This window comes from Myxocyprinus asiaticus, chromosome 31 (assembly GCF_019703515.2).
Source record: "Myxocyprinus asiaticus isolate MX2 ecotype Aquarium Trade chromosome 31, UBuf_Myxa_2, whole genome shotgun sequence".
Taxonomy (NCBI): Eukaryota; Metazoa; Chordata; class Actinopteri; order Cypriniformes; family Catostomidae; genus Myxocyprinus; species Myxocyprinus asiaticus.
Window position 1 is genome coordinate 21,064,869 of NC_059374.1, and position 24,332 is coordinate 21,089,200.

Sequence of the window (24,332 nt, forward strand, 5' to 3'; positions counted from 1 at the left end):
AAGCCATGAGGGTTCAGGGGGGAGTGGAGGGTTCCATTCCAGCCCGACGCTCGCAGCCGCCCAGGCAAGCATGGCCACCAGCTCCACGTCGGCCTGCGACTGGGCGACCACACCTGAAGTTGGGAGCCCAGCCGAGTCCTCAGCGTCAGACGGGATGAGCCCGCTCTCCGAAGCTGCGATTGACAGCTCATCCTCTTCGCGAGCCCCGAATGAGACCGCAAACTCACCCTGAGACGAGCCAGCGGTCTCATCCCAGAACTCAACCGGGGCGAACGAGCGTGCTGGGGAATGGGAGGTCTATGGGGGCATACGCGGCGGAGCGGCTTCCATTGGGGTACCCAAATCGCCCCCAGTTCTAACCGACGCAGCCTCAAACCCGTAGGTAGAAGGACCGCGGCGGGGAGCCGGTGGGGTGGCTTTCCCTCTGAGGAAGGAAAGCCACAACCACAATGTTGACATGGTCATGTTCTCGCAGTGAGGATATGACCAGTCCACGAACGCTGATCATGTGATCATGGCCGTGGGAAGCGGAGAGGTAACGACTGCAACCAGGATTTATACACAAACGGAAAGACATCTTTAAAAAGACGCTCTCCATGAGTGCCACTCTTTTAGTAGGAAAATATACTCTTTTATTAGGAAGAATATACTCTTTTAGCTGCTGAATCGCCCAGGAGCGTTCTCTGCACACCACTGGTGCAAGAGGAGAGAAACCGCTGTAATGCGCCGTAAATCCAACTGCTTTCGAGGTGAATAGATTGGCGGAGGAATTCAGCTCGTTGGAACACAACCACTTGAAATCTGAATGAGTGGTTGCAAGCCAGCTCCTTTTATACCCGTATGTCTGGGGGAGTGGCATGCAAATTCCACTCGCCAATTCCCATTGGCCTTTTCTCAAAGATCAGAGGTGTTTGGGGCTCCCAAGGGCGACCCCTAGTGTCACTACATCGACACAACTTCGAGTGAGTGACAGCTTACGGAGCTTATTGCATAGTTTTCCATTAAATTCGACCCAAATCATAATCAAAAGGGATACGCATATACCGCTGCTTAACGAAAGCCATTATTTATTGTTAAAAAGTACTTAAATATTGATCTTTTTCGCATCAACAGCGATCGCATCGCTTTATAAGAGATTAATTTAACCGCTGGAGTTGTATGGATGACGTTAATGCTGATTGTTCCATCCACATCCATTATAAGGACCTACTGAGCTGAGATATTTTTCTATTTTTCTTCAAATGTGTTCTGCTGAAGAAAGGAAGTCATCTGGGATGGCATGAGGGTGAGTAAAATATGAGAGAATTTTCATTTTTGGGTGAACTAACTCTTTATCAAAGGACATACTGTAGATTATTTACTCTAGTCATTACTGGATGAAATATTGTGTATAAAGTATCTTTCACAGAGCCTACACAATGTATTTTCAGTGACAAGTATATCTTTTTGTGGTTTGACAGCTTGAATGCAAGACCAGTTCAATGCTACATACAGGAAAATTGCATAATAAACATTGCCGTTTCTAATCGTTCAGTTTGCACAGTTACACCAATTTCATACACTAACCTGCAAACTCAACAAAATCACTTTGTTAATTCTTGTAGAAATAAAGAAACCTTCATAACTTTGGACTGCCATCAGCTTTTACTTTTTGTGTGATGCCTTATTCGTGCCAAATGTCGCCCCCCTTGTGGTCTCTTAACAGTATTACGTCAGACTACACTGAATGGAATGCAACTGATAGTGAATTGAAAGCACACAAATTAGGCTTCTAATTTAAATGTCGGCTGATGTAAATATCAATGCCTCAAATTTATCGATAAAATAACATGCTGAACAATAATCGATATATCGATACTTTATGACATCCCTACTGAAGACGCATGTTCATGCAAAGTGTAAATGGGGTGTAAGATTCCAGAATGGGAAGAAGTTTTGAGTGAGCAGGAATGTGACAAATTGTGTTGGATGGATGGTGGTGGAGTTGGTAACGGTTGAGTTGGGGAGTAGGGGGGTGGGGCCACTCTTGAGTGGCCAGATTGACAGATGACCACTTCAAATGTGAGATCTGACAAACTTACTGGTCAAAGACAGACTCGCACCATTTGTCCCAGCTTGAAAGTTATGAATATTCATAGACAGGAGATGAGGATGAGTTTAACAAAGAAAATGGAGCTCTCAGGGCTCTGGACATCACCAATAACATGGCATTCCAATGAATATTTATAAGTAATTATCACAAGTCATTGTATTTATAAAGGTCTGCCAAGGGACGGTGTAGCCAGGACTCTGGAGAGGTCATATCATAATTATGAACCGAAGGTTGAACTATTTATATGGCTTCATTTTCATGCTTTACATTATGCATAATTCAGTTTCCTTTTGCAGCCCACGACTGGTGAGATTACACTTTATAATTGCGGGGAAAGTATGTAAACCTTTGGATTAACCATGCATTTTGCATAAATTTGTCATAAAATTTGATCTAATATTCAACTTAGTCACAACACCAGACAAACACAGTCTGTTTAAACAAATAACACACAAACAATTATATGTTTTCATGATGTCTAAGGAACCTTGTAAGTATTTACAGTGCAGGGTAGGCTTGTTGCAATTATTTAAAATAACTGCAAGTATAGTGCACTTTAAATTCCAATCACATGTTGCCATCCAAATAAAGGAATTTTATGCAAATATAGAATTGAAATGAAAATGCAACCAATTTATGACCAATTTATGCAGAAATCCATGGTAAATAGCTTTTTCTATATAAAACCATATAATTGCACTGTTAATCGAAAAATCCATCCACAAAATGTTTAAAATATAGAAAGATACTGTGGTTGTCAGGCTGATTATTAATCTGTGGACATCAGTGTACCTTTTTATTACAGAAATACATTTATATTTCACTGACTTGAGAGTATGAGTGGCATTTATGTTTGTATATATGTGTGTGACGGTGCCAGCTGCTAGTCTACAGCCCGTAGGAGCTCACCCTTTGATGTAGGCAACTCAAAGGGCCCCCTGAGGCTGCTGCAATAGGGCAGGGGTGGCATTTTTAATCTGTCAATCACCACCAGGGATTTATGGGGACATTTACTGCTAAATCAGGCGGCAGGGAGTGCAGAATTTTGCCGTTCGCTCACAGTAAAAAGGTTAGGCAAGTAATAGAGAAAGGAGCAGAGTTCACTGTGTATGCCATTATCATCGATGCTTAGTTAGGTCAACAAAGCCAACCATCGTTGAATTTGGTTGACTGCAATATTAAAGCTGCTCTCAGAATTTTTCCCTCATTACATTTTTTTACACATAATAAATGAATAGTACTTTTGAAAATATTTTATAAAATAATGTACACTCACATGAGATGAAGACTCCTTGTCATATCAGTAGCTTAATAACATCATTTCATGGGGACCGACATGCTCAGTTATAATTGAGCTACAGTGGGTTTTTGTATAGTCGAGTCTTCATCTGTCTGTCCAAGTATATGTGACACAATGTGTAATCAGATATTTGAAGAAAGGACAATCAAACAGGAATGATTTCAATATGACTGAAGTGTTGACGTTTTAAAGAGACAAATTATTGTTTTATTCCGTCTGAATTCGAACTTTTAAAGTGTATGCAAACGTACTGAATGAGATAAAATGACCAGCTGAATACTGCTCATTTTACTTTTGTTCACAAAATAAATTAAACATGGCTGACTGCAAATTGGGTATTTCTGCAATGGCATTAGCGACTGAAATATTTAGCTTTTGTGTGATGCTTCAACCAGGTGTCAGTAGGTGTCAGTTTAAATCCTAGTTGACTGCCATTTCCAAGTGTAACTGATGACAAGGAACACCCACTACATGACACGCCCACTCCAAGTAACCTAACCGTAACCCTTGGATCATAAAGTGATTCTGTTGGCTAAAAGAACTATTAAAATCCTATGCAATTTCTTTATGATTCATGTTGTCTTAACTGTGTGAATATAACAAAGGATAACTTTTAAATTATGTCACATATCATATTATTAAACCAAAGATATAAACGGTGAAATTAAACATTTCTCTATTCTGTTTTCTCCAGTTCACTCACAAGCAATCCGGTTAGCCTATTAGCTTAGCATACCGTTAGCTTTTTCTCCTTTTCATTTTCATGACGTTTCTCATGGTTGCCACCTAGTGATATGGCAGTATGATTGTACTGTGCTGTGAAAAATATTTGCCCCATCCTTTTTCTTTTTTTTTCTTTGATTTTCTCTTCTTTTTGGAATGCCCAATTCCCAATGTGCTCTAAGTTCTCATGGTGGCATAGTGACTCACCTCAATCTGGGTGGCGGAGGATGAATCTCAGTTACCTCTGTGTCTGACACCGTCAATCTGTGCATCTTATCATTTGGCTTGTTGAGCAATGCGCCCCACTGAGAGCGAACCACATTATAGTGACAACAAGGAGGTTACCCCATGTGACTCTACCCTCCCTAACAACCAGGCCAATTTGGTTGCTTAGGAGACCTGGTTGGAGTCACTCAGCATGCCCTGGATTTGAACTCGCGACTCCAGGGGTGGTAGTTAGCATACTTACTTGCTGAGCTACCCAGGCCCCATTCTGATTTCTGATTTTTTTTTTATACTAAATTGTTTAAGTAAACACAAAATACAGTTTTCTAATATCTATTTTTTTTATTGAAGCAAAAAAGTTATCCAACACCTATTTCACCCAAGTGAAAAACTAACTGTCCCCTTAAACTTAATAGCTGGTTGTGCCACCTTTAGCAGCAACAACTGCAACTATACGCTTCCGATAACAGGAGATTGGTCTTTCACAGCACTGTGGTGGAATTTTGTCCCACTCTTCTTTGCAGAACTGCTTTAGTTCAGCCACACTGGAGGTTTTTCAAGCATGAACTGCCCTTTAAGGTCCTGCCACAGCATCTCAATCTGGTTCAATTCAGGACTTTGACTAGGCCACTCCAAAACTTTAATTTAGCTTCTTATGAGCCATTCAGAGGTGGACTTACTCCTATGCTTTGGATCATTGTCTTGCTGCATAATCCAGTTGCGCTTGAGCTTCAACTCATGGACTAATGACCGGATGTTCTCCTTTAGGATTTTCTGGTAGAGAGCAGATAGCTTTGTAACCTTGCCCAGACTGATGTATTTCAGTCACCTTTTTCCTCATTATGTTTGGAATTTCTTTCAACCTTGGCATAGTGTTCTTCTAGCTTCTAGGTGAGACCTTTTAGCCAACTTCATGCTGCTGAAAAAGTTCTATTTAGGTGTTGATTTGATTGAACAGGGCTAGCAGTAATCAGGCCTGGGTGGGTCTAGTCCAGCTGAACCCCATTATTAATGCAGTTTCATAGATTTGGGGATTTAGTAACTTTTTCACACAGGCCCAGTTGGTATTGGAAAAAATGGACTCAAGATGGCGCCGAGTATGGCTGCTGCGTTGCGAGCTCCGACACAACATAGCAATGTTTTGTTTGTTTTGTTTACAATTCTTATGTTTTTTGTCTTGGATGTTGTCTGCCTTATTGTCTACGACAGACAAACACTTTTGGACATTGGTTCAGCGATCTCACACCGAAAACCGGACTTCACATTCCTCAATGCCGACCCGCTGTTTACAAACACGCCAGCGGAGCCCTTTGTCTGGGCTGCCCGGCCGCGGAAATGCAAGAGGAAAAGGGGAAACAGAGCCGGCGTTCTCATCAGAGTAAGACGCCGCGCAAATCGACCCCCGCTACCCACTATTCTACTGGCAAATGTTCAGTCTCTGGATAACAAGCTCTGCGAGCTGAAAGCGCGGATCTCTTTCCAACGAGAGACGAGGGACTGCTGCATTATCTGCCTGACAGAAACTTGGATGTCTGCGGAGATTCCAGACTCAGCCATTGAACCCGCGGGGTTCTCCATGCACCGAGCGGACAGAGCGAAAGACCTCTCAGGTAAAACTAGAGGAGGTGGTGTATGTTTTATGATCAACAAATCCTGGTGTGATCAGAGGAACGTACATTCCATCAAGTCTTTATGTTCTCCTGATCTGGAATTTCTTATGCTTCTGTGTCGACCATTCTGGCTACCGAGGGAATTCACAGCGGTCATTATCACAGCTGTGTACATCCCGCCACAAGCCGACACAGACCGGGCACTCAAGGAACTGTACGGGATTATAAGTGAGCAGGAAACCGCGCACCCTGAGGCCGCGTTCATTGTGACCGGGGACTTTAATAAAGCCAGTTTAAAATCAGTTGCACCAAAATACCACCAGCACATTAGTTTCAACACACGAGGGGACCGGGTTTTGGATCATTGCTACTCTCCGTTCCGGGATGGCTACAAATCCCTCCCCCGCCCACCATTTGGCAAATCGGACCACTCTTCCATTCTGCTTCTGCCCGCTTACAGGCAGAAACTGAAACAGGAAGCACCCACCCTCAGAACGATCCAGTGCTGGTCGGACCAATCAGACTCTACGCTACAGGACTGTTTTGATCACACGGACTGGGAGATGTTCCGGTCCGCCTCTGATGACGACATCGAGCTTTACGCTGATAGCGTAATGTGTTTCATCAGAACGTGCGTATAGGAAGTGATTCCAACCAGAACTGTGCGAATCTATCTGAATCAGAAGCCGTGGATCAATAGCGATGTTCGCGCGGCACTTAATGTGCGGACCTCTGCTTTTAATTCCGGGAACGCGGAGGAGCATAAACAAGCCAGTTATGCCCTCCGAAAAACTATCAAAACAGCAAAACGCCAGTACAGGAGCAAGATTGAAGGACAGTTTAACACCACCAACTCTAGAAGCATGTGGCAGGGAATTAACATCATCACGGACTTTAAAGGGAATAAAAACTCCGCCATGAACACCGCTGCCTCTCTCCCGGATGAGCTAAATACTTTTTATGCTCGTTTCGAGGGAAATAACACCGCCCTCGCGGAGAGAGCTCTCGCGGCTGAAGCTACAGAGGTTAGTTCACTCTCCGTCTCTGTAGCGGATGTAACCCGATCCTTCCGACGGGTGAATATCCACAAAGCCGCGGGTCCAGACGGCATTCCGGGCCGCGTCATCAGAGCGTGCGCAAACCAGCTGGCTGGTGTTTTTACGGACATTTTCAACCTTTCCCTCTCTTTGTCTGTAGTCCCCACATGCTTTAAAACATCCACCATTGTGCCTGTTCCAAAACAATCAAAATTAACTTGTTTAAATGACTGGCGTCCTGTTGCTCTGACCCCCATCATCAGCAAATGTTTTGAGAGACTAATCAGAGATTACATCTGCTCTGTCTTGCCACTCAATCTTGACCCGCTGCAGTTTGCTTACCGCAACAACCGCTCCACTGATGATGCCATTGCATCTACAATACACACTGCTCTCTCCCACCTGGAAAAAAAGAACACTTATGTGAGAATGCTGTTTGTAGACTACAGCTCAGCATTCAACACCATAGTGCCCTCCAAGCTAGATGAGAAACTCCGGGCTCTGGGCTTAAACAGCTCGCTGTGTAGCTGGATCCTGGACTTCCTGTCAAGCAGACGCCAGGTGGTTAGAATAGGCAGCAACATCTCCTCATCACTGATCCTCAACACTGGAGCCCCACAGGGCTGTGTTCTCAGCCCACTACTGTATTCCTTGTACACACATGACTGTGTGGCAACACATAGCTCCAATGCCATCATTAAGTTTGCTGATGACACGACGGTGGTAGGTCTGATCACTGACAATGATGAAACAGAGAGGATTTGTACACTCTGACACGCTGGTGTCAGGAGCACAACCTCTCCCTCAACGTCAGTAAGACAAAGGAGCTTGTGGTGGACTTCAGAAGAAAAGACAGAGAACACAGTCCCATCACCATCAATGGAGCACCAGTGGAGAGAGTCAGCAGCTTCAAGTTCCTGGGTGTCCACATCACTGAGGAACTCACATGGTCCGTCCACACTGAAGTCGTTGTGAAGAAGGCTCATCAGCGCCTCTTCTTCCTGAGACGGCTGAGGAAGTTTGGAATGAACCGCCACATCCTCACACGGTTCTACACCTGCACTGTAGAGAGCATCCTGACTGGCTGTATCTCCGCCTGGTACGGCAATAGCACCGCCCACAACCGCAAAGCACTGCAAAGGGTGGTGCGAACTGCCAAACACATCATCGGAGGTGAGCTTCCCTCCCTCCAGGAAATATATACAAGGCGGTGTGTGAAAAAAGCTCGGAGGATCATCAGAGACTCCAGCCACCCGAGCCATGGGCTGTTCTCACTGCTACCATCAGGTAGGCGGTATCGCAGCATCAGGACCCGCACCAGCCGATTCCATGATAGTTCTTCCCCCAAGCAATCAGACTTCTGAACTCTTGATCTCTCATGATCAATATACATCAGCACTGCACTTTATTACTCTTACTCTTATATCTCACACCGGCCTGTCATAAATTATATTATTATTATATTATGTCTCTCTTAACAACTGACTATCAACCGACAGCCTGAATGTCAATACAGTACAATACTGTACATTCTATATATATATATATATATATATATATATATATATATACTTTTTTTTATATATATATATTTTAATTTTTAATTTTTATTGAATAATGTGTATCTATATAGTAAAAAACAAAAAAACAAAAACAAAAACAGCGTATTGTATACTGTACAGTGTATGTTATTATTTGTATATTGTTGAGTGTAATTCTGTGTATAACAGATGTTTAAATTGTGTTGTGTTAATTTGATGTTATTGTAAATTGGTATATGTCTCATCACTGTCACGACTGCTATGTTGATTGGAACTGCACCCAAGAATTTCACACACCATTGCACTTGTGTATATGGCTGTGTGACAATAAAGTGATTTGATTTGATTTGATTTATTGGATACATTTTTTGCTCAATAAATAACATTACCATTTAAAAACTGTATTTTGTGTTTATTCAGATTGCCTTTGTTTTATGTTAGATTTTGTTTGAATTATTTGAAGGGGTGTAATTTGTAGTGGGCATGCCTTGTAGTAGTATTGCAGGATGCAGACAGACCCTTCTCGTCATTTCGGCCATTCTAGCACCGGTTTCCTGTCATGTGTTGCATATTTCATATTGAAATAGGGAGTTTGGGCGGGACATATCGAAAGGCTTGTCCCCCTTTTTTAAAATAGCCAATAAGCTGTAGTTACTGTACATCACAGCCATTAGCCACCGATTTGCTACTTTTTTGTTGGTTGCTGACGTAAGCACTTTTTTTCTCAAGAGAGAATTTGATTGGACAGAAATCTATGTAGTACAAGATGAGCTATCAATATTTTTGGTCCATTTTTCCGGAAGAGAAAAACTGCAGCAAATTAATTAATTAAGGAGTACACTAGCAAATAGATGACTTCAAAGCTTACAGACATGGACCAAAAGCCATAAAACTCCAGTTTTGAAAGAATTAGCTCTCCCGTAGAATTTTGTTAGGTGAGACTGTAAAAAGAAACCCAGTCATGTCACATCTCTTTCTGTGGTCAATTATTTAACTGTATTTAAATGGAAATGTGTTGTTATGAAAACAGTTTATAACTGATAAGCCGAGAAAGCCGAGGCATTACATGCAGGAAAGAGCACAGGGAATTTAAGAGCAGGAGTTGAGAGAGGAAAGATGGGACGCAGAAAGCCACATTCATCTCTGACACACTATTCCCTCATTCCTCAATGAATATATGTGAATAAACAACTCTCACAGGGGAGAAAATACTAAACAAAACAATGCACACCTAACACACATCTCAATCTCCCACAGTTCTCCGGGATGATTTCCGCCAGCCTCCCAATGATGTGGTGGTGGCAGCCGGAGAGTCTGCTGTGCTGGAGTGCATCCCTCCCCGGGGTCACCCTGAGCCCACCATCTCCTGGAAGAGGAACAATGTTCGTGTCAATGACAAGGACGGCAGGATCTCTGTGAGTCAATAGCACAAAGTGAGATGTTGGCACAGGGCTGATTAGACTGTACAGCACGGACATCACTCTATCCCTCTGCAACCAGTATTGATTGGAAGATGCGTCAGTGTATGAGGTCACTTCCTTTTCTCCTCCATTTAGTGACGTCAACACCAGACACACATTGAGTATTTCTGTTCTTTTGTTGCATGCTTGGAAAGGTGCCCTTGTTGATGCTGAAGCTCTTGAGAGAACTACCATATTTTTGTCAGTTAAATGGGATATTTCTGCAATCATTTATTCACCATCATGTTGTTTTAAATCCTTATGACTTTCTTTCTTATGTGGAACACAAAAGGAGATGTTAGGCAAAAAAAAAGAGATGTTAGGACAAGCTGCTCTTTTCCAGATGATGAAAGTATATATTGCCCATGGGCTGTCAAGCTCCAAAAAGGACAAAAAACATCATAAAAAGAACTCAAAAGTAATACATTTCACAAGCCTCATATTCAAGTTAGAATATGCACAAACACCTCAGACAAAGCTACTGTATTGAATGGTTTAGGAAGACCTAGATTATAGCACATGTGTACCTTTAAAATGCTTTTTTTTGTCACTACATGCTTTCGTTGTCTGGAAAAGAGCAGCCAGGACATTCTGCTAAACATCTCATTTTGTGTTTCATGAGCGAAAGAAAGCCATACGGTTTTAAAATGACAACAAAGATGAGTAAATGATGACAGAAATGTATTACTTTAAACCTAAAAATGTGCTTCAAGTGGTAACATCTAAATTATCTGGTTTTATTCAAGTCAAAAAATACAGTTTAAAGGGATAGTTCACCCAAAAATGAAAATTCTCTCATCATTTACTCACCCACATGCCATCCCAGTTGTGTGACTTTCTTTCTTCTGCAGAACACAAATTAAGGTTTTTAGAAGAATATTTAAGCTCTGTAGGTTCATACTATGCAAGTGAATGGTGACCAGACCTTTCAAGCTCCAAAAATCACATAAAGACAGCATAAAAGTAATCCATGTGACTCCAGTGGTTTTCTTCTGAAGCTATGCAATCTTTTTGGGTGAGAAACAGATCAATATTTCAAGCCTTTTTTACTATAAATCTATTTAAATTTATATAAATGTGAAAGAGTGTAAAAGTAAAAGTAAACCAATCATATATCTCCTGAAGATATGGATTAAACCACTGGAGTCATGTGGATTACCTTTTTGCTACCTTAATGTGATTTTTGGAGCTTGAAATGTCTGGTCACCATTCACATGCATTGTATGGAGCTACAGAGCTGAGATATTCTTCTAAAAATCTTTGGTTGTGTTCTGCAGAAGAAAGAAAGTCATACACATCTAAGATGACATGAGGGTGAGTAAATAATGAGAGAATTTTCATTTTTGGGTGAACTATCCCTTTAATATGACTAAATCACCCCGAATACCTTGGGTAACCCCAATGAAAATTATTTTTAAGGATCAGGTAGAAATAGTTCTATAAGGTAACGTGGTCACTTTTGACAGTGCAAGTCTGTTTTGCTCACTTCCCCAATTGGTTTGACTGATGAAAAGTTTGATTTTCTTTTTCTTCAGATGCGTAATGGTAAGCTGATGATCTCTCACACCCGCAAGAGTGATGCAGGCATGTACGTGTGTGTGGGCACCAATATGGTGGGCGAGAGAGACAGCGATCCAGCCGAACTGGTCGTGTTTGGTAAGTCCCATTTTCTGGCTCATTTTTGGTTTTGTGAAAAGGTGAGAATGATCACTGTGTGATTTGTACAGTATGTGAGTATTTGTGTGTTTACAGAGAGGCCAGTGTTCATCCGCAGGCCTGTGAATCAGATTGTGGTGGCTGAGGAGACAGTTGACTTCATGTGTGAGGTGCATGGCGATCCCGCTCCCACTGTCCGCTGGAACAGAGACGAGGGAGAACTTCCACGCGGGAGGTCAGATTCCACTTACAAACCTTTACAACATCTTATAGCAGCTTTATGGAACTCTCATATGGCATTAATATAGTAATAGATTAGTTAATGGAGAATCAATTTTATATAGAGGGCAACAGGGACCTCCAATTCTTTCAGCTGTCCTTGATTCTGGAAGTATTTTCCCATTTTCCCTCTTAGCATTTCAAAATATTCTGCATTAATGAGATATATTGAGATTTGTTGATTTTATTACATTGAAGTTTAACATACACTGAAAAATGGGAAAGCAGCTCTATTGAAAATACTAAACCAGTACACTTGAAATCAACTTAAAACTTTTATGTTTGAGATGAGAACAAAGTTCTAGTGAATTAAGCACATATGATCACATTGCTTGGAAATGTTCGAATGGATTCAGACTTCTAACGGATGGTGTTCACTCAACATGATTTTTACAGGTTGCTGAATAAACTTGTTTTAAATGACCTACTGCAACACAATTCTTTAGCATTTGGTCTCAACTTAATTTCATTGTGTACAATGAGGAGTTTCTGCCATGTTAAAAAAATTTTGGACAAGAGTGGAGCTAATGGTTAGGTCGAGGTTGGGTACATTACTACTGAAAAATAAGTGTTTACTGCTTTTCTCATGAAGCAAATACTGAGGGATCATCAGTATAATGATTGATTGGGAATCTGTACATTTTTAGCAGTACCATACTTGATATACAGTACAGTACTATATATGTAATATGCAAATGTGTTTGTTGACAGCTAGTAACAAGCTGCAAGTTTCAATAGTTATTTGAACAGACCAAATTTAAGTTGGGTTAACTCAATTCATTTAGGTTTTCACTACACAAAGTATTTGAGTAGAGCCTAAATTTAATTTCATATCAAAGAAACTCTTTGTCATTGTGTGGAACCAATGTCCATAATTGAATTAAGTTAAACCAACAAAAAACTTTTTCAGTGTACCATATGTTTAAAGTTTATTGCTAAATATTCTGTCACGAGTTTACTCACGTTCATGTGATTCCAAACCCATATGAAGTTCTTTCTTTCATGAAACACAAAAGGTGATTTTTTTTAGAATATCTGCCCTTTTCCATATAATGGAAGTGAAGGAGTACTGGGCTGTCAAGCTCCAAAATGACAAATAAGCATCACTAAAGTATCATAAAAGTGGACCATGTGTGTTGTGCACTATATTCCAATACATATGCTAACTTTGTGTGAGGAAGAGAATCATTTTTTGTGCTTAAAAGCTCTCCTTGGCATGTTCATAAGGGTAAATGAGAGAAGTAGCAATGTCTGATTCATAAACAAATGAAAGGATTCATTTTATTTGTATCTTTTTAATAAATCAGTTGATCCAGTTCACAAAACCATTCTGAATGATTCGTTCACTAACTCAGTGGTCCTTTCGCAGCAGTTAACAGCCATCTAGAGAGGAAGATTATAAGTGAATAATTATTTCAATTCATGTCCGACTTGAAAATCTAACATATGAGTCATATTGACTACTTTTATGATACTTTTATGGTGCTTTATTGTTACAGAAATGAAATGATGGTACAATATAAAACTATTAGTCATTGATTTTAAGTGTAAAATACAATATGTGATAAGTTTATTGCTAAATATTCAAATTCTGAGCAGTATGCAACCTTTTAAGTTGTGATCCTAGTAATTGGTAAAAGGTAATAATGTTTTATTGCTTAATGCTAAAAAATCAAACAAATAAACCCTTAACCTAACAGCATCTTTAAATAATGAGCCAGGAAGCTTATTACTATAACTTATGCCTTGTCAAATTCGTGGCCTTGAAGTTAGTGCATATGCTCCAGACCTTGGTGCTCATGTGGGAGACACAGATTCAAATCTAACCATATCCCAATCCTATTTCCACTCACTCTTGTCTCCTCTCTACTGTTCACTCAAATAAAAACATGTTTGTTGGAACACAAAACAGTGCAGTACAATGACATGTATTTTGAAATGTCCTCTCAGAGAGTGAAAGGATGTACACATTGTGTAGGTGGAGGGTGTGATTATTACTCAATATACTCTCCTCACGGTCGACCATTCTCTTCTTTTTCTCGACCGAATAGATTTGAGATCTGCAGTGACAACAGCCTCCGTCTGATCAGAGTCCGAGCGGAGGACGAGGGCACTTACACGTGTGTCACAGAAAACAGCGTGGGCAAAACGGAAGCCTCTGCTGTGCTACAGGTCCACGGTAAAACACCCATACACATATTGATCCCGGGCTTTTACATGCGTGCCAACGGATGTGAGTTGATATTCTTAGCTTCATGCATATGTTCATTGCACATCACCATTAAACAGACCTCACCGCTGCCATTTGAACCTGTCAGACATAATCAGAGTGACCTGTGTGAAGTGAGACGGAAGCAGTGAATTGATCAGCTCCTCACATCCTGCGCAAAAACTATGTGGAGCTTATGTTAAAGCATATGGATTACTGTATCTGACAGCTGTTATGAACTGATGGAGTGCAGAGGCAGTGTTAATAGAATGTGGCAGTGTGTGTGGAGGAATGAAAGAGCAAAAGAGTGAGCAAAGGAGAGCTGGATGGGAGTATAACTGGCACAACCCGAGGAGGCAGCTGGAGCAGACTTGATTCAATTTATCCTCCAGTTATTTTGCCAGTCTGAATTAAGATGAGACCATGCAGCTCTGCCTCCAACTCCTTCATAATGCCCCTCATGCTTTTTCTGATTCTTGACCATTTCTTGATGTTTCATTTGTGAATTTTCTATGTCATTTGCAATGACGTTTTGTTGCCCTTCATCATTTTATCCAAACCAAAGTGAGACCATCCAAAAGTGTCCGTCTGACACAGGTGTACATTGATGCGTCCTTAGAAAAGCCCTTATTATAAATATTTTCGGACTGATGAGACAGACTGATGAATTCAGTTGCAAAATGGATTGATGTGAACTGTAGGCCAATGACATGCTCATGTTCAAATATATGGAAATAAACAATGTTGACTTCTAAAGCCACTTTTTATATTGTCTTATCAAAACTTTACTCATCTGCCACAATAATGTAATACATTTTAATTATCTGAATTATTATATTTATATTATATATTATATATTATACATTATTTATATATATATATATATATATATATATATATATATATATATATATATATATATATATATATATATATATATATGTGTGTGTGTGTGTGTGTAATAAACTGTAACAATTTGTAATTTCAAGCAGATTTATAAATTAAAGTGATAGTTGACCCAAAAATGTTGTCATCATTTACTCACCTTCATGTTGTTCCAATCCCATATTGCTTTCTTTCTTCCATGGAATGCAAAGATGTTATGAAATGACATTAAAGATGTTCAATGAAAGTAGGGGACTGAGGCTGTCATTATGCCTAACATTTCCTTTTGTGTTCCACTGAAGAAAGTCATACAGGTTTGAAACAACACGAGGGTGAGTAAATAATTAAAGAATTTTTTAAGCTCATCATTGGTATTACAGTAAATCTGTTAATACACAGTAAAATTAACATTTTCAAAGTGTGACTGATTCGTCCTTTAGAAATTTGCAGTAACAAAGTTGCAAACTTGCACATCCTGTGTGATGTTATGAGAACACCTGGGCTCATATGTGATTGACGGGGCCTGTGGCTGTCAGGGGAACGCTGTCATCTCTGATCCTCTCAGCAGATGCTTGCTGCCATCCTCCCGAATATTACCCCAACTCTGACATGCCAGGGAGCAAAGCCATGACATCAGTGACTTAATGCACTAAAGATTAGTGACTGACCAAACACATCTGGTGTTTTTACATTCATCAGGCGAGTTCACACAACGTGAGACCATTTGCATAAGAGCTTTTACCAAGCTAAAAAAATGCCCACAGGATTGAGTTGTGAGTGAAACGCATCTTCGTTCCCTTGATCATCATAAATGTATCCTGTATTAAAAATAGAGGAAATGGTGCATTTTAATGCTGTTGCTTTAAAGCCTTTAGAATTTCAATTTACAGGGAAACATTTTATCTGGAACTCATAATTTTCGGTTCCTAAAGTTGACATACATACAATTAGAGGAATAGTACACAAAAAAAAAAAAAAAAAAAAAAAAAGAAGAAGAAAAAAAAGAAAAGAAAATTCTGTCATTATTTACTCACAATCTTGTCATTCCAAACCTGACTTTTGTTCTTCCTTGGAACACATAAGGTGAATTTTTTGAAGGCCAATTCTTTCCATATTATGAATGTGAATGAGGACTGGGGCTGTCAAGCTCCAAAATGACAACAAAAACACAATTTTGTTTTCATAAAAGTAGTCAAACAACTCATGCACTATATTTATATAATTTAAGTAATTTATTACTGAAAATCTTGACATCCACCCTAGCTCTCCTTGGTGTGCTCATAAGAGTTCTTGAGAGAAGTAGCAATGTCTGATTCATGAATGAACAATTCGTTTGTGTTCTGAATAATTCGTTCACTGACTCAATGGTCCAGTCAATGGTAAACAATTGTCTGGAGGTGCAGATTATCAGTGAATAAAGGCTGAAATGCAGGCTTGTTTCTCACACAAAGCTATCCTATGGCTTTAGAAGACTTGGAATATAGTGCACAAGTCATACGGACTTTTATGATACTTTAGTGGTGCTCTTTTTGTCATTTTGGAGCTTGAAAGACCTGTTCCCCATTCACCTTAAAAGAATATTCCGGGTTCAATACAAGTTAAGCTCAATCATCAGCATTTGTGGCATAATGTTGATTACACAAATATTAATTTCGACTTGTCCCTACTTCTCTTTAAAAAAAGCAAAAATCTGGGTTACAGTGAGGCACTTACAATGGAAGTCAATGAGGCCAATCCATAAACGTTAAAATACTCATGTAAATACTCAAATACTAGTTTCTATATTAGTATAGCCACAAGACGTAAACAATATGCATGTTAACATGATTTTAGTGTGAAAAAAATGTCTGTATAAAGTTATATCCAATTTTACAACTTCGTTGCCATGATGACATAACACCGTAAAACCACTTAAATCGTAAAATGACTGTAAAAATGGTGATTTAAGCAACTGTAAAGCTCAAATAATACATGAGTTTTAACAGAAGAATTAATGTAAGTGCTTTTATAAAATTATAAGCTTCACATTTCTGCCTTTAAACTCTCCAAAAATGGGCCCCCATTCACTTCTATTGTAAGTGCGTCACTGTAACCCAGATTTTTGCTTTTTTTTTAAGAAAAGAAGTTACGAGTCAAAATTAATTTTAGTGGTAATCAACACTATGCCACAAATGCTGTCGATTGAGCTTAACTCGTATTGAACACAGAATATTCCTTTAATTATATGGAAAAGAGTGGCCAGGAATTTCTACATCAATTTTCCTTTTGTGTTCCACAGACGAAATTAAGTCATACTGGTTTGCAATTAAATGAAGGTGAGCTAATGATGACATAATTGTCTTTTTTGGGCAAACTATAGCTTGAAGCTGTCAAAATTTCATTCTACAGGGAAACATTTAATCTGTATCTCATTATTTAGATCCCTAAAGCTGACATACATACAATAAATGCTGCTCAGAGAATGTCACCTGAAGTACGCAGTAGCTTCTTCAGCCCCCAACCACTTTTCCACACACTATTTTTCTCCTCTTAAGTGATCTTTATCGGCTTCTCATCATGAGCTGTTATTTGTGTGGGAGATTGTAGCCTCATCAAAAAAAAAAAAGTGAAAATGGAGAAACAACACGGATGAGTCAGATGCTCATGCTTTCTCCCTGTCTGCCTTTCACGCCGTCATACTTTTTCTCTCACATAAGTCTGCTGCACTGAGTGTACAAGCCTACTGTGAAGTTTTTGAACAGCAGGGTAGCGGTCTGGTTATCTAAACAAAGATACACAGCCCTGAGTTTAGCGCCATACTAAAAAGTGGGTGGAAAACTGCAGCTGGGTACACATTGCTGGTTCTATTTGGATTTTATGGGGCATCGGACTGATAAACCAGGCAGTGGCCAGCTCAGACGCCTCGCCTGGCAGCCTCTGTGTCACCAGCAATATTCATGATCTGTGAGATTGTTGTGAAAACAGATGTTCTCCAACACTGTGAATCTGCTTTGCAGTCACAACTAAATTACAGTACTTCTTTTAATCCCGGCTGAGTGGAGACTCTATATGTTTTAAGCCAATGGCTCTTACACTAATGTGCAAATCTCGGTGCTGTTGAGTCTTTAGAGGACAGCACTTAATGCAGTGACTTAAAATACTGGGAAAATCACTTGCTTGCAGTTAATTTTTTTATAGATTGGGAAATCATCATAGACAGTATTTGCTAAGAGTGAATTTAAATCAAAGTGGAAATCATAGTTTTCAGAGCCACCCAAAGGAAAGAAAAATATGAAACTTTAACATCTAAATTTTTTCAGCAAGACAGCAATGAGATTCAATGGAGAACAAATAAAGAATTTTATTGTGTCCTGCTTCTTAGATTTCTTTATAAAAGGCCTCAGATGGGATCTTATGTCTCAAACTGTGCTCAGATTTGCCAAGATACCAAAGTCTGCAGAGATTTCAATATTAAATCAAATATTTATCATCAGATTATTCCAAGACCTATTTATCTGGGCTATGCAATCCACAGTAATCTTATAGCTCTTTCCTATTATGGAATGTCAACAATTGTCAAATGTTTTGCTATTTTTATGTCTCTACGGACATTTAGGAGAAAAAAAGAGACACTGAATTGATCGCACTTACATGAAATATAACTGAGAAAAGAAAAAAAACAACAACCTTTGAGCAATACAATTTCCCACTAAGTAGGGCTATACAATATTTGTAAAATCATATTGCGATTTTTTTGATCATTATTGTGATATTAATTGCACATATTTGAATGTTTTTCCATATTTATACATTTTACATTAAAGATTTCAGTGTTCAAAAACACATTTCAGGAAGGAACAAATTGTGTTTGTATTGATAGATGATAGGGTCAGTTTTTCCCTGTTAGGCTTTTTGTTTTCCTTTATTCATCTTTTTGATTTTTTTTTCTGTTCTCTCACTGATTAGCGAGATCTTGTCAGTGTGAAAAAGATCCAATCAGAATGGCGAATTGAATATCACAGAATTCAAGTAAATCAATTTTTGTTTATAAAATTGTCGTGGTTTAGAGATTGCACATGATCATGTCATGATTTTATTGGGTTTGCGATTTATTGTGCAGCCCTACCGCTGAGCATGGCATAGAAGTTGCATGTATACTGAAATTCAGCTTTGTTATGTATTCAGCTTCTCCCCATCATTTCTTGTCCTCTCTCCATTACCTACATAAAAAAGTAGCAAAAAGGGCCAAACATAAATGAGAATCATGTTCAAGCATGTTCAAATTGTCTAACCTGCTCTGTTCTGGTCTCTTTGGTCTCAGTACCCCCACAGATTGATATCCGCCCACTGGACCAGGTCGCTGCGCAAGGACGGACTGTTACCTTTCAATGTGGCACCCAGGGAAACCCCCCTCCAGCAGTTTTCTGGCAGAAGGAAGGCAGTCAGGTGAGTGTGCTGTACATATGCTTATTCTTTTTTTTTTTCAGATTTTCTCCCCTTTTTCTCCCCAATTTGGAATGCCCAATTCCCAATGCACTCTAAGTCCTCGTGGTGGCATAGTGACTCGCCTCAATCCGTGTGGTGGAGGACGAATCTCAGTTGCCTCCGTGTCTGAGACCGTCAACCCGTGCACCTTATCACATGGCTTGTTGAGTGCGTTACCGCGGAGACATCACGCTATTCTCTGCGGCATCCACGCACAACTCACCACGCGCCCCACCGAGAGCGAACCACATTATAGCGACCACGAGGAGGTTACCCCATGTGACTCTACCCTCCCTAGCAACCGGGCCAATTTGGTTGCTTAGGAGACCTGGCTGGAGTCACTCAGCATGCCCTGGATTCGAACTCACGACTCCAGGGGTGGTAGTCAGCATCTTTACTGGCTGAGCTACCCAGGCCCCCTCATATGCTTATTCTTAGACTTCCTACAGGAACTAGCAAACATGTACTCAGGCTTTCAGTGAAACTGTAGGAAAAGGCTTAGCATTACATCCCAGTATAATCCAATATTTCACTTTATACCTTGCGTGGGTCAAAAGAGCCTGATTGGAGATCAAAGGCAGATCTCTTGATGTAAAGATGTTTTATTTGTGTCCCAGCATGTTTATCAGTGACTCATTAACAAACCCAAAGCTTGAAAACAAGCCTAGAGCCTCTTGTTGATTACATTTCCTTTCATTGCTGCTGATTAGCCATGTATTGCTGATTGCGGTGAAGAGATTCAAAAGGGGGAACTCACTAAAACTGAATTGCCCCAGCTGATAGCAGCGTTTATTTGCATGCGCTGTCTGCGTTGTTATAGAGCCCAATTCGCTAAAGGAGTTATGCAAATCAGTTAACACAGCAAACGTACCCACAGAATTACTGCTTAATGCAATTTGCACACGCAATTCCCCATTCTCATTTTGCATCGTATTTTCAGCTCGTTAAAATTCCAAAAGTGCGTACAGCTGTGCAGCGTGTCAGGATATATGCCCGGTTATAATGCTCTTCTCTATCATATGATAAATTACGGCTGCCATGATCAATAAAATATACATACCAGGGTTGGGGAGTAACGGAATACATGTAACGGGATTACGTATTTAAAATACAAAATATAAGTATCTGTATTCCACTACAGTTACAATTTAATTCATTGGTAATTAGAATACAGTTACATTCAAAAAGTATTTTGATTACTGAAGAGATTACTTTGCATTTTATTGTCATTTGTTTCATTTAATATTTAGTCCTTTCAGATGGAAAATATTTATACATATAAATGATGCGATCCAAAGTGCATTTGAACAGCGGTGAAACACTTTCTTATGATGTGTTACATTCATACGAGCAGACAGAGAAGTAAGTTTGAAGTAAGTTTGGAGCAGAAGAAATAGAAATAAACCTTGTGTAAATTGTCAGCTTTACGCTAAGATAAAATGCTATTTCTAGCCATTTTACAAGCACATGTTACCAGACACGATCATATTTTTTTATCAAGAAAATTCATGTTGGATCATAATTTCTTTTTTTCTAGTAAGACCTTTGATATTAGGGCAAACATTATATTCTTGATAATAATTTTTGTATAATTTTCCTGTAAAAATATCTAAAAATCCTTAAAACAAGATCAGTTAGATTGATCTTGTTTTAGAAACAACACTGCATAAGATATTTAGGTTTTTCAGAGGATGTATTTTTAACATGTGTATTTTGTCTTACTGTACTGGCAGAGTTTTTATAGTCAAAACTATTGAAAAAATCTACCAGTGCTGAAGAAGTAATCCAAAGTATTTAAAATATGTTACTGATCTTGAGTAATCTAACAGAATATGTTACAAATTACATTTTACAGCATGTATTCTGTAATCTGTAGTGGAATACATTTCAAAAGTAACCCTCCCAACCCTGTACATACAAACATTCCTTTTAAACAGTTCTATGGCTGTCAAATAAATATTTAATATTTGTAGAATTTAAGATAAAAATGCACATTCGAATGCTAAAATGAAAAAGAATGATCACATTCTTGGGCTGTAGCAAATGCAGCGCAACTAATACAACAGAACGGGGGTGTTTTGAGACATGTATAAAAGGTTGAATTTCCTTTTAAACTGACACAGTGTCTAATAAAGCACAATGCTCCAGCATGAAATGCTTAAAAAGAAAATGTTGCACAATGGTCAAAGGCATCTGTCTAGCGTACATGTTCGAAGTGAATGGCCCCTTGGGTGGAGGTCTTTGGCCATTGTGTCTTGCTCTCTTATCAGCATCACGCTGTATAAGCATTAGGTACATACAGTACATACAACTCTATTTAATGTAAAACACTGTGGTACTGCCGGGATTATGAAGCAAAAGTCTGTGGTAGTACTATGGCACCGGTATAGGCTGCCGTGCAACACAAATTTAACATAGAGCCGTCTACTGAAGCGTTTCTTTTCTTGTTTTACTTTTTTACTTTAGATTTGAGATATGAACTGGCTAAATCTTTTGACTTTATAATTTTACGCATTTTTGATAACAGCCAGATATGTTATTTGCAATAAATAATTGCTATAACACGGTGCTGTTTGGTTTATATTGATTTGTTGTGCCCTCTTGTTGACGAAAGAGACAACGTTGATTTCCTCCCCCCCGATTTTTCCCCAATTTGGAATGCCCAATTCCTAATACGCTCTAATTCCTCGTAGTGGTGTAGTGACTCACCTTAATCCGGGTGGCGGAGGATGAATCTCAGTTGCCGCTGCATCTGAGACCGTCAATCCGTGCATCTTATCACGTGTCTTGTTGAGTGTATTACTGCGGAGACGTAGCACGTGTGGAAGCCCACGCTATTCTCCGCGGCATCCACGCCCAACTCACCACGTGCCCCACCGAGAGCGAGAACCACATTATAGCGACCACGAGGAGGTTACCCCATGTGACTGTACCCTCCCTAGCAACCGGGCCAATTTGGTTGCTTAGGAGACCTGGCTGGAGTCACTCAGCACACCCTGGATTCGAACTCACGACTCCAGGGGTGGTAGTCAGCGTCAATACTCGCTGAGCTACCCAGGCCCCCCGAGACAACGTTGATTTAAAAATCAGATGTCTAGCAGCTACCTGAAATATTGTCTTTAAAATTCGAATTTAATTCGAATTTTGTTCATATTTAAGTGAAAATTCGAATTGAGATTTTCAGCCCTAGTACATTCCGTTTAAATGCACACTGTGAACTTCACCAGGCAAATAGCGCTGAGTTTTGCAAATAAAGCACAACCTAAGCCTAGTTTGCATAGAAAGGATGTTGTGTTTGCACTGAAATACTGTGAACTGGATGTAAATACTGACAGCTTAATGCTACAGTGCTCAATAATCTGGTTCCGGAAGTAAAAATCCCATTCATTTTTTCCATAGGGGAATTGATTTTTAACGATAACTTATTAAACTATAAAGACAGACCTACCATGAACTCAAAGGTTGTTAATCAATAGTTTATGCTCCCGTTAAAGCCATCAGACTGCGTTCAATTTCAAAAAATCTTGTTTAGTTGTGGAATTCTTGTTGAGAAACTACTTTAACCATGAATTCTAAAGAAAATAATTCACCAATCTGAGCATTGTGGCAGACAAACCATAGCAAAAGAGCCCAACAGCGACCGCCCACTGCCATGGCTGTGAATGACGCAACTGAGTCAGTCTACCTACACTCATAAACAACTTAGGCCTATATATTTGTATATATCTGAATATTTTGCAATTTTCCTAAACTATATTGTTGCTATACTTATAATGAATTAAAAATCACTAGTTTTATTAATTTTTTTCCATAGTATTTAATTTGATTTCGCAATTAACAATGTTCCATGGGATGGTTGTTTATTGCCTCAATAAAGATGTTAAGTACACAGTCTTGTACTTGTACCTTCATCTTTTTGGCCAATTTTAAAATACCCTTTTCCTTCAAATCAAAGCTTGTAACCTTGTGATTCACCTCGGAGCTGGTTGGTTTGGCTAATGGCTCAGAATGATTTATGAAATCCCTATGGAAAAAATTAATAAGAAAAACACTTCCGGAACCAAAAAAGTGGGCAGGCACTGTTGCACTCTATTTCAGTGCATTTACATTGGATTACAGGTGATCAGTGTATAAGACACAAGTGTTTACTCTAAAATATAAGAGTCATGAGATATGTTTTCAGAGGCATTATGGGAGGAAAACCACCAATGAAAGCTGGGCCTCCTAGAAGGAAAAGAAGAGACACGTGAACGGGGGAGAAATTTTGACACAGAGGAACATCAGGTGTCAGAGCTGTTCCCATAAGCCTGCAAAAGCAGTGTTCAGTGTAATGGCAGTCAGGAATGTGTTCCACTCTAAAAATAGACCTCCGTCAGTGCAGAGCTAAAGACCACTCAGCCTTGATGGCTCACAGTCATATTAAAGTCATTCAGGGTATGGTCTGCGAAATGGATTTTATATTTCGTCCCCTGTGTTTATGTGTGTAAGCCATTTGCAGCAGTGTTCTAGATTATTCTGTGGCCTTTTCACCTTCGTCCATTACTTGCCCATTTTAAGCCTCTTAAAGGAACTGAATGGATTCCCCCGCACATACGTATGTACCCCCAGTTACCTCAGACAGAAGTACCAAATAACAACCAGACCTCCTATCTAGTAAATCTTTTCTGATGAGATGATATCTTTAAAGTGTGTAATGTCTGTGCCACTAGCATCACCAAACAGAAACAGAAAAATTTCAACTTTAATCTGTTCAACAAATATTTTTCATAAATATTTTAAAGTGGCTATATTCTACAGTATACTTTGGAGCATTTTAGTTTTTCAAGCATAATTATGTTAGTCAAGATTTCT

General features: G+C 39.5%; 1 protein-coding gene across 2 annotated transcripts in view; it reads left to right on the forward strand.

Moving 5' to 3' along the window:
• The window catches only part of LOC127421736 (roundabout homolog 2-like), a 94,475-nt gene that overhangs the window by 32,295 nt on the left and 37,848 nt on the right, over positions 1-24,332 (forward strand). For both annotated transcript variants that reach the window (XM_051664805.1, XM_051664806.1), the window contains exons 3-7: positions 9,786-9,943; positions 11,524-11,644; positions 11,741-11,879; positions 13,975-14,102; positions 19,318-19,442. In XM_051664805.1, coding sequence (XP_051520765.1) covers positions 9,786-9,943; positions 11,524-11,644; positions 11,741-11,879; positions 13,975-14,102; positions 19,318-19,442 — 671 coding nt within the window. The remainder of the gene's footprint in view (positions 1-9,785; positions 9,944-11,523; positions 11,645-11,740; positions 11,880-13,974; positions 14,103-19,317; positions 19,443-24,332) is intronic.